The sequence below is a fragment of the Eubalaena glacialis genome, chromosome 10, assembly GCF_028564815.1.
Source record: "Eubalaena glacialis isolate mEubGla1 chromosome 10, mEubGla1.1.hap2.+ XY, whole genome shotgun sequence".
NCBI classification, from domain to species: domain Eukaryota; kingdom Metazoa; phylum Chordata; class Mammalia; order Artiodactyla; family Balaenidae; genus Eubalaena; species Eubalaena glacialis.
This window is the reverse complement of record NC_083725.1, coordinates 111011625-111023398: the sequence shown is the minus strand read 5'-3', so window position 1 is coordinate 111023398 and position 11774 is coordinate 111011625. Positions and strand designations below refer to the sequence as shown.

Here is an 11774-nt window from a genome sequence, read left to right as displayed (position 1 = left end):
ATTGTTCTGCACATACACCTCATGAGCACCAGGTGGCGATGTCCTCTCACAGAGCAACACCAAGGACTTCAAAACACGCTGGTTCCAAACAATGATTTGCAATAGGACATTCACCTGCCCTCTCCCAGAACCACCATCTCCCCACTCCCCATCAATGCCAGTGACCACAAACAAGGAAAGAGGACAGGGTCCTTTCTTGTACCACACGGGACCTTCCCCCAATCCTCTCATGCCCACAACAGTGCAATACCAGGACGAGCACTTTTGACCAAGTATAAAACCACAGAGAAGTCCAAGCTTTACAAAAGGGGGATGAAAACACAAGGGCACACACAACTACACATACACAATTCATCTTTTAAGGGATGAGCATATAACAAGGTTTGTCTCCAATCCCATGTGTCAGCCCTGGAGACTCAGGAAGGGAGAAACTAGGCTGCTGGTGCTAAGACGATGAAAGGAAAGGCATGAGATTCTCTGCACGGGGCAGGGAACACAGCAGGGCTTCCGGTGGGAGAACTTCCTGTGTCAAAGTGATGGATGCACAGGGCCTCTGCTGGCGGGGGTTCTCACCGAACCCGAGACTGTACCTTTCCAGGTTGGCACGAGAGAGGGCAAAGGAATGCCTCCCGCCTTGCCTGACACAGTGTTAGAAAGGAAGTTTAAGATTCCTTCTTCTGAGAAGGTCCCACAAAAAGAGCAGCATGAGGATGAGGTAGCCCCTACTGAGCATCCTTAGAGAGCAAGAGACACGGCGCACCGATACTATCAGCGCCCTAGGGGGGGAAAGGCTTGAAGGTACGAAGATGAACTCTCAAAGGGGTATTGCCCCTGGCACACTGCCTGCCTTGCATGTTCCCTGCATCCTCTTCTTTCTGCTCTTGGCTGCCCCCTTCTCCACCCACACCTTCTTCTGCCTGATCCAGGGAAATCAATCTCTCCCCACTGCCCTCTGCCAGTTGCCAAAACATTCTTCTTGCTTTCCCATCTCCTACTGCACAGCTCTATCTACCCGCTGACGCTCAGCCTGTTTCCTCATCCCCTGTGGGTGAGGAACCCAGTGGATACTTGACAAGGGTGCTGAATGAAGGTAGGGATGGTACTAGGCTTATAATGAGGCTCATCTCTGGCACGGCGTAGCCTTAGCCTGGCAAAGGGCATGGACGTGACATCAAAAGCTGCAGGGATGTCTCTTCCGTTGAGTTCAGATGTTTCCTTCCCCACTGTGGCAGGAAACTGCCCCATGGTGCGGTGAACTCAGGCCCTGGTCTGCTGGTGAGATAAATGACTGATGGGCGAGACTGAAACTCAGCCAGCAGGAACAATTCCTCCTGTCAGAGCGCCCTCTGCTGGAGCCGATGAACACCCCTAGAGCCATTCGGAAAAGGAGGGGAGCATTACCCAGAAGCTGGGTGACACCTAGGTGAACCCACTGGCCACCCTACAGTCAAAACGTCTGCAGGCCTAAGAGCAAGCAGCTCGGAGCCCGCTCTCAGAAAAGCCTGGCTTCTGCTTCTAACTTAAATATCACTTTTCAAGGTTCTTCCATTTCCATCTTTCTAGCATCAAAAACCTTCCAAATACTATGAAATATATATGCATATATATACGTCAAACCCCCCAAACATGAGGTATATAAATTCAAATTAGTATCCAGAGGAACTTCCCCCAAACACGTAGTTCAAAGAACCCACTTTCAAAGGGAGGATTGGGTTTCCCTTCTTGGTCCCCCTTCTCTCCTCCCTGACGCACAATTCCTTCCTTAACGGGAGCTGACGGGAACGTCAGGGAGGGGATAGACAGGGTCTTGGGACACAACCCAGACGCAGGTTGGACTGGACCCTAATGTGGCCCCAATCCTGCTGGGAATGGGCTAGAGTCTCCCTCACGCTCTGGGTCATCCTGTAATCGATGAGGGAGGTGAGGGACCCAGCACCACCTCCGGGCTCTGATTAGCAAATGTGCACGGAGACAGATTGAAGCCCTCGTAGTCTGGCTCAGATCTCATCTTGAAAGAGATGTACAAAGGGGTCAGTCCAGCCCTCACCTTACACACCTTCCCAGGCATAGTTCTGTCTTCTTCTGGGTCCAAGTTTACTATGGGATGGGCTGGCAAAGGGTGAGGCAAGTCAAGGGCCCACAGCCTAGCTGTTTCATCCCCATCAGAATGGGGGTTTGACATCTTGCAAAACAGAGCGTGAGAACACGATGGGACCCTCCACCAACGCGCACACACGCACACGCACGTACACACGCACAGCACGTACACATATATGCATGCACACGGATGGCACAGAGCCCAGCCTGGGCTCCACTCACAGTGACTGGATGAAACTCATGGAATCTTTGAGCTGGTCTGGGACGAGCTGGGAAGAAGGCTATGGGCTCCTCTCCCTGAGGACTGTTCAGAGGCTAAGTGGGATGCAGGCTCGGGTCTGATCAGAGAGGGGCCGGAGACATCGTGGGATGCCGCCCCGGAGAGGAATCCCAGAGCCTATCCATCTGGATGCCTCTTTGGACAGGTCAAAGGTGGGAGGAAGAGGGAGGGCCCAGAGAAGCCAGGGCGATGATGAGAGCTGAGCCTGCTCCCAGGAGCCTGTGCCACCCTGACCCTCTTGGCAAGAAGCGCTTCCTTGCTGTGCACCGAGGGATGGATTTCTGATCTCACAGCAGTTTCGCGGTTCACCACTTTGCCCCCCAGTCTTGCACAGTGAGAGCTCCTCACCTCCAGTGGAGGAGAGAAAAGCGGAAACTCCGCTCTCAAAGCAGAGTGGAAGCAGCAAGAAGCCGGCTGAGGCATGAACCTCCGGCTTCACAAGGCCAGGATGAGGAGTGCCCATACCCTAAGTGTGCTGCCCGTGCCCCCTGCTTAGGGGGGTGAGGGGGGTCCCTGCCTACCCAGCACCGAAAACTCCATGGGAACAGACTGAGGATGGCCCTCATCCCACGTCCCCTTTGCGTTGGATGAGGTTTGTGGATGACACCACCTTATTCATTCTGGCTGCTGCCCCCAGCCTGGGGCTGGGAGGGATTGGGGGGTGGAGACAGGACAGGAGCGGAGACAGGGAGTTGGGAGGGCATGGCGCCAGCTTCCACCTTGACTCTCCCCACTTCCTGACCTGTGGTCCCATGGCCTCTCCCACCCCAAAGCCCCTCCGGTTCAGTCCTTCTCCTGGGCAGCACTGTCCTCAGAAATGCCCTGGGCAGCCAGTTCAGCCAGCACATTATCCAGGTAGTTGGCATCTGGGTAGCCGTGGCCGGTGAGATTAGAGCCAAACTCTGTCTTGTGATGGACCTCATTCCAGATGACGGTATCTGACTCGCCCGTGGTGCTGGACGTACCGATGGCAAAGATGAGACGGCGATCCCAGGCCACAAGCAGCAGCTTCAGGACCTAAGAGAAAAGGCAGGAGATCAGAGTCAGGCGTTCAGTGGTGGTCAAAGACTATCCCTTGGGAAGTGGAGAGTCCTCCCAAGGGTCCTAGCCCCTCCTGCATCGTGATGCCCTAAGCAGCACAGTGAATAGAGAGGGGTTTGGAAATGGAGTCAGGGACCTGCAGGTTAAGTCTTGACTCTGTCATTGACTAACTGTGTGACCTTGGACAAGTTACATCACCTCTCTGAGCTTTAATTTCCTTACTTATAAAATGGCAATGGTACACTTTACCCCTGAAGGTTGTGTGCAACTTAGGGAGCACTGTGTGAAAAGCACTTTCACAGTAGTGCCTGGCACATCTACTCAACAGATGTTAGGTGCGAGCATCATAGCTGCATTTTATAAGTTGGGATCTAGGCATCCAAGGCACTTATGATCTGAGATCTTCTGAGCTATGCCCTCCCCCGCCATCACCACCACCTGAATGTGGTATTAATTGATCCACAGCTAAAGTTGTGGAATATTTCTCCAGGGACATGGTGGAAGCGTTTTGACCTCTTCCAGGCTATTTCATATTTATTTTCTCATCTGATCCTCACAGCCACCCTTTGAGGCAGGTCTGGCAGGTACTAATATTATCTCTACTTTATAGGTGAGGCTCAGAGAGGTGTTAGGGCTTGCAGAATGTTCTAATTCAGCTACATTAGAAAAATCTTTGTTAAGATGAATGCCTGACACCCTGACCAGCATGAAGAAGGCACCCGATAAAAGTGCATTGGGTTCAAAACTGAATGACTGTAACCATGGTGTGAGCTGGAGGTGGGGAATCTTAACAGTAATAGTAATAAGAGTAGCAGGCGTTGAAACTAAGAGTTACCATTTCCTGAGTGTTTACTTACTAAGTGCCAGGCACTGGGTCATGTAATGGTTATAATAATCGGCCAAGACAGGATGCTCATTATCCCTTCTCTGCAGAAGAGGAAACAGGCTCAGAAGACAAAAGATTTGCCTTGGTCATGCAGCTAGAAAGTGCCAGAGGGGGGCCTTGACTTCAGGACTTCTTGACTTTACCATCCCTGGTCTCAGTCATGACTCTGTTGACTCTCAGGTGGGGATCAGTATAGCTTTCATGGAGGAGGCTGCTTCTGAGCTGAGTCTCAGAGAGAGGGGAGGATATGAGGTATATTAATAGAGTCGGACGTATAGACACTGGAAATACATATCATCCAAGGCATGGATAATTAAGATTGCTGCCACCATGCTGGGCATTTTACAAACGCTACCTTCATTTAATTCTTACAATATCCTGTCCATACAGCTAGAAATGATCACCATTCTTTTATAGATTAAGTCAACTTTATGTCAGTTCCCACAGCTGGTAAATGGCAGAACTAGGATTTGAACCCAGGCTCGTCTGGCTCCAAAGCCCATGCTCTTATTACTTTGCTCTGCAAAGGAGCCCAAGGTTAGCATCTGGGAACAGCAGACAGGAGGCATAAGGCTGAGGAACTGGTGAGAGGGGACCCACACTGTAGTAGGTCTTGTATATCAAGCAGAGAAGATTGTCCTTGTAAAGAAGGAAGGGAAAGCCATCCTAACAATTTTGTATTGTTTTCTCTCACTTTATTTCTGTTAAGCAAGGAGAGTGATGCCAGAAACTGTGTTTCAGGATTACTATTCTGGTGACAGATAACTAGGTTGGCGGTGGCAGGATTAGAAAAGGATTCAAGCGGTTTGGAGGGCAGTGCAGGGAGAAATGTGTGGTTCAGAGCCAGAGTCCAAGATGTTCATGTGTCCAATTTCGTCCCAGGGATACAGAGTATGTCATTAACATGAAGAGGGAGGTCTGGCGGAGGAGCAGCTCTTGGCAAGAGGATTCTAATTTTAACTGCAGGACTTGATGGTGGAGATGTTTAGCCAGCAGTTGGCGCTATAGATCTCGAGCGTAGAGACATGGCTGTTCAGGGCAAACGGGTATCAGGACTGGCCCTGACTCCTAATCTGGGAACACTGAACTGGGCACCTCTTCAGGATGATGTGGTTGATTCTCTTATTGTCCCGAACTACCTGATTCTTCCCCTCTGAGAGACTATAGCCACACTCTTTGCCAAGGGGCCTCCCTGTAGGCAGGGCACCAGCTCCTTGTCTGGCTTGTCCATGACTTGCTGGGGCCTATGAAAGGTGAGTGGAAGTAACAAGCTTTCAGCAGCAGCTTTAATGGGATTGTACACTCCTGCTTGGATTCCCTCTTGGTCCTCTGCCTCATTCCATGGGAAGGGGATGGACCATGGAAGGGCTGCTCCTTTGACCTGGATTCCAGAACAGGAAGCCACATGGAGCAGATGAAAGCTGACCCAGAGCAGCAACTGAGACACAGCCACTAACATGCAAAGTACATGAGAAATAAACCGTGGCTGAAGGAAGCCACTGAGATTTAGAGGTTGTTTGTTACGCAGCATGACCTAGAGAAAGCTAACAAAGGCACACCTCTTGTTCAATAAATCAACGGTTCTTTTCACTTTTGAGATCAGGGAATGTTTTGAAACTCCAATGATTTTCTGGCCTTATCCACAGGAAAATGAACATGAAATTTTAATTCTAATTTTAGAGTTCATAGAACCACTGAAGCCTCACTGGGAATCACGAAGAATCCAGAAACCCAGTGATTTTTCCCTCTACTCTTTTGGGGAAAGTCAAAGTATTCATTAAAAAATAAATAAACAAATAAAATTCCACAAATTAAGATCCCTGCCCCAGAGCAGTGCTTCTCAAGCTTTAATATGCTGTCAGATCACTTGGGATCTTGTTAAAATGAAGTAGGTTCTAAGGTTCTGCATTTATATCAAACTCTTAGGTGTTGCCACTGGTGCTGGTCCCAGGACCTGCCATTAGGCAGCAAAGCGCTAGAGGAAGGATCCTAAAATAGATGAATTATTGCCAGTAAAATCCAGGAGAGGAAAAAGCCAAAAGCCCAGGCCCCACCACCCTGCAAAAATAAAATTCTAAACATATCCATCCTACCTCTAGTTGACTTGACTATGACTTTGCTACATGGGCATCTAGAGTTCCAAGAGACCCAGTTCTGTTTAGCATCGTAGGGAGCAAACTTGAGGCCCTAAGAGACAAGTAAATTCCCCAGCCCTACGCTGAAACCTGCTCTCACCTTTCTCCCTTTCTCGCTGTCTGGAAGGTAACAGTGTCGTGGGAAGCCACGGGCGCTGAAACTTTTCCCAGGATTTGGGTGTTCTGGCCCCTGAAAGCAGAAAAAAAAGAGAGGAAAGAGCATTTTGCAAAATCTTTTGGATGCAGGGGGTGCAGGCTGTGATTGATTCAAATAATGATGAATACTAATGGTCACAGAGTCTAGACAGAGAACAGACCCAAACAGCAGTGAGAGTAGTGGTTTAACACATACTCGAGTCCTTGGACCTGGCTCTGGACCCAGAGCTGCTGCCTCCCAGCTGTGTTAGCTGGAGCTGCTCTCTCTTGGGCTGTTAATTCCCCACCCCTTAAATAAGGAAGATGTGGGATTCTCATCTTGTGGAGCCGTTATGAATGTTAAGGCGCACATTCAGAGCTCAGCAGCTGTTGATCACCTTCATCATCATCTATTCTGGCTCTTTTGTTTTACAAAAGAGGAAAACTGCAGCCCCAGAGGTTAAATGACTTCCGTTATGTTAATGGCTTTGCCAAAACTTAAGCCCAGGTTTCCTGAAGCATACTCTGGACTTTTTTAACCTCTAAACTACTCAGAATAACATAAGTGCCTGTGAGCTTTGAGCCAAGAGCCATGCGATCAGAATTATCTGAATGATTCTTCGGGATTTTCTCCGTTGTCCTCAGGGGTTTTGGTTTGTTTTCTTATTCAACAATATACATGGGCATATTCACGACTAAAAATTTTCTGACATTTCAACTGTCATCATCCAAAACCCCTATTAAGCAAGTGGTCTCAAGCCACCAGGTGGGAAAGAAACTGAAGCAGAATTTAGCCAAAAACAAGGCTTCCTAATCAGGGTTCAGAATGGTCTACAGGTCCCTTTGAGAAGCTCATGAAAAATGAGGGATTTTCTCCCAGTAACAATGCACATATTTTACCCCCTACACACAGATGTTTGTCTATAATTTCTGAGCACCCCTGGCCCCCCTCAGAGTCTGTGAAACCCTGTTTTAAAATCCCTTCTAGATGAAGCCAATATAATATTGATAATTCCACACAGCTCCTGGTACAAGCTCTCACACAGTAGATCAGTAATCGTATCCTGGCTGAACAAATGAATGAGCGAGTGAATGCAGGAATGAATGAATGAGTGACAAAACTTCAAGAAAACACAGATTTTCCATTTTGTCTTACTATGGACAACAGTTCCAAAGTGATTTAAAAATTACGGGATTAAAACAATTTTTTTTAATAGCATGGTTCAGGATCATGTATGATTTTGCAAACTGAACAGCAATGATGAGTACAGTGGAGTCTCAGAGAAGGGAGAGATCACAGGGAACGGAAAGAGGCAACAGTGTCTTCTGGGAGACGCGGGACCTGAGGTTTCTGAATTTCACATTCTTATGAAATCACATTTACAACATTCCCACGGCCACGGCTGTTTCTAAGCCAGGTTGGACAACTGATGGCCGATTCTCACCACGGTTCTGCCCGCTCCTCTCCTGCCCGGGACTTGCCTGTTATGCGGCCAACACAGACACCTGCTTGGCACCAGCCCAGCAAGGCTGTGTGCTCCCTGCACGGTGCTAAGCTCAGCAGTCATGACTCTGCCTTGGCCCCGCTCAGAGTCTCTCCCCCAGAGAATCATTGTCTGCAGTGAAGGCAGAGCTTAAAGGGCCTCACTCCTCATGAAAGCCCAAGCCTGTGCGGTCCCTGGAGTCTCCAGGAATGGACTTTGCCCTGAGGGTTCTGCTACCGACTCTCAGGGGTGGTCTACGGAGCGGCTGTAAGGACAGTGCACAGATGCATTTCCTTTGACACAAGCTTGGGTTTTCCTAGGGGAGCCACGGCACCTCCAGAGGCAGCAGGCGGGCACCTCTATACCCGAGTGCAGGCTCCCCATTCTTTGGTCCTGGAGTCGGGGAAAAAAGAACACTTTGGAGGCAAAGTGGTTGCCCCACCCCGACTTTGCCCACGTCAGTCTGTCCTACTTCCCACCAAGGCCATTGGCTGTTCCTCGGGACTCCCGTATTCTCAGTCTTGTCCCTATTATACCCCCCTGGCAGCCCCAGAATCATTCCAGAAGTCTCACTTGCCCTCACATCCAACCATATCTCCCTGGTCCCGGCCCCTCCCTTTTTCATTACTGGAAGCTAAATCATCGCTGTGGTCTCCTAATTGGTCTGTCAGGTCATCCTACACTCTTTTGTCAGACTGGCCTTCCTAAAGCATCTTCCCAATCACACGACTTTCCGTAATCCTAACCAACGCCCGACAACCTTCAGGGACCATCCCCCCACCCTCACCCTGGCCACCAGCCTGTCAAGGAGAATCTACAGCCTTCACCCTGGTGTTGAAGGCCTTTCCTGGCCTGGCCACAGTCTCCCTTCTCTGCCTGCCCTTTCACATCCTTCTTACTCCCTCCTCCTGTCCCCTGCTTTGGCAAATATTAACCCAAATTAAACTCTTCCTTATGGGCCTTCCACACCCCCTCTTTCTCTCCCTTGGCCACTCTCTTGTGTCCTCCAACTAAAAACTCTCTCCTCCATTTCTTCATGTCTTTCCTCTACTAGTGAGTACCCTGCCCCCAGAAAGTCTCCTCCAACCCTCCCAGACAGACAGACGTAGGCCCTCTTCCTTACCCTGACATGTAAGATACTCATTAATGATGGAGACCAGGTACTGAGCACCTTGGTTCTGTACCCTGGACCACAATATGCACATATAAACATTATCACCCATCTTTACAAAACCCCCGCACATTAGCTTCCCGGCTGTGCACATAAAGAAACAGGGCTCAAGAAGGTCAAGCGGTCAAGGTCCAAAATCACCAGCTAAGGAGGAATCAGCCAGGCATTGGAAGCCAGGTCCTGTCAGACTTTGAAGGTCTTGTGCTGTCTTTGTCCACCCTGCTTCCCACAGCTTGGATCAGTGGTTGTATCACTGTAGCACATCATGGTTGTATCAGTAGCACATCAGTTTTTACTCTATAGTTTAGTGATGTATATTTATTTCTGCCTGACTGGTTGATATGTCCTTCAAAGAAGAACCATGTTTTTTCATTCAATTTTTTACAGACTATTACATCTCCCTGTTTTATTTCTTCCTTATCTCACTAGAAGGGGGACTTCAGGGAAGCAAGGACTGTGTCTGGTTAGCTCACCATTCTTTCTCTAGCATCTAGAACACGTCTGGCCCCTGTCCACACTCAAATGTTTGTTAAACAAAAGACAAAATGGAGGAAGGCAAGGAGGAAGGAGGAAAGGAGGGTAAACTAATAAATATTTATTAAATAAATGAAACCAGTGAACACCCTAGAACATTTAGACAAAGCTTCAATGTGTGAAGGAAGGGACACATTTGTATTTACTGCCAGGAAAATTGTTCAATTTGTTCCTTAGGGCTGTCTTTTGAAGAATCAAAAGAAATGTCCACAAAAGTCAAGGACTATCTGTCAAATTACAAATGCAAATACCATTTGACAAAAAAAAAAAAAAAAAAAAAATCCACTTCTAGAAAATTATTCTGCGGATATACTCACATGCGTGCAAGGTTATTCATGACAGCATTTTGTTGTAGCAAAAGATTGGAAACAATCCATATGCCCATCAAAGGGAGATGGCTGATTATAAATTATGGTACATTTATACAAGGGATGATTATGCAAAGCTAAGAAAGAATGTGGAAGTTCTCTCTATACTGACATGGAAAGACCTACAGACTATATTGTTCATTGAAAATGCAGGGTGCGTCCATGTCCTGGCTATTGTAAATAGTGCTGCAATGAACATTGTGGTACATGTGGGAAGCAGCAACATAGCACAGGGAGATCAGCTCGGTGCTTCCACGACATAGAGGGGTGGGCTGGGGAGGGTGGAAGGGATGCTCAAGAGGGAGGGGATATAGGGACATATGTATGCATATGGCTGATTCACTTTGTTGTACAACAGAAACTAACACAGCATTGTGAAGCAGTTATACTCCAATAAAGATCTATAAAAAAAGAAAGTTCAGGGTGCAGAACAATATGTCTGATATGTCACCCTTTGTGTAAAGATGGGAGGAGTGGATGAAGCCTTTGTTGCAAATGCACAAAGAACCCTGAAAGGATACATAAGAAAGTGAGAACAGTGGCGGAGAGTCGGGGAGGGTGAGACTGGGTAGATGGGGGACCAGAGTGGGAAGGAGACTTTTCATAGCATAACATTGTCTTAGCAGCTCTGGCTGCTATAACAAAATAACATAAACTGGGTGGCTTGTAAACAACAGAAATTCATTTTTCACAGTTCTAGAGTCTGGGAAGTTCAAGATCAAGGTGTCGGCTGATTCAGTTTCTGGTGAGACACCAACCACCACATAAATTGTTTGGTTTCACAGGTTCACAGCTGGAGAGGAATTGGCCTCAGGATGAATTCTACCTTGAGTCTCACCCCTATCTAATGTAGATGATATTTAGATAAGACTTTGGACTTTTAAACTTTAAAGTGGGTGCTGGAATGTGTTAAGACTTGGGGGCTATTGGGATGGAATGAATGTGTTTTGTGTGCAAGAAGGACATGAATTTGGGGAGGCCACAGGTGGAGAGCTGTAGATTGAAAGTCTGGGTCCCCCCCATAAATTATTATGTTGAAATCTAATCCCCAATGTGATGGTATTAGGAGGTGCGGGGGGTCCCTTGGTGGGTGATTAGGTTATGAAGGTGAAGCCATCATGAATGGGATTAGTACCCTTATAAAAGAGATGCCAGATAGGCTCCTCATCCCTTCTGCCATGTGAGGACACAGTAAGAAGACGGTGTACAAACCAGGAAGTGGGCTACCACCAGACACTGAATCTGAACTTCTCAGCCTCCAGAACAGTGAGAAATAAATTTCTGTTGTTTAAAAGTCATCCAGTCTGTGGATTTTTTTGTTTGTTTGTTACAGTAGCTTGAATGGACTGAAGACAAACATTTACTTGCAAACATTTTAACTTTAAATGATAAAAGCCATTGGCTAAGGATGGGCTCACCTGAATGCCAGGGGGGATGCTGTAGATGATCCGGATGGTTTTGCAGTCTGGGTGGCCAGGCAGAGAGTGGGGAATGAGGTGGTACTCCATCTTCCCTGGAGGCTGGGTACCTGTCTTCACCCCATAAATGGTCTTACAGGTTGGACACTGCAAACTCCCATCCTGAAGAGACAAGGTCAGAATAGGAAACAGTTTAAGTAATGACCTCCCCACCCAACCCCAAAA

The 11774-nt window shown here is 48.0% G+C and overlaps 1 protein-coding gene across 1 annotated transcript in view; it reads right to left on the bottom strand.

Annotated features, from left to right (window-relative positions):
• The window catches only part of DTX4 (deltex E3 ubiquitin ligase 4), a 33305-nt gene continuing 21531 nt past the window's right edge, over nt 1-11774 (bottom strand). Inside the window, exons 7-9 of the mRNA XM_061201796.1 lie at nt 11550-11711; nt 6540-6629; nt 1-3394 (exon numbers count right to left, since the gene is read on the bottom strand). Coding sequence (XP_061057779.1) covers nt 3161-3394; nt 6540-6629; nt 11550-11711 — 486 coding nt within the window. The 3' untranslated portion in view covers nt 1-3160. The remainder of the gene's footprint in view (nt 3395-6539; nt 6630-11549; nt 11712-11774) is intronic.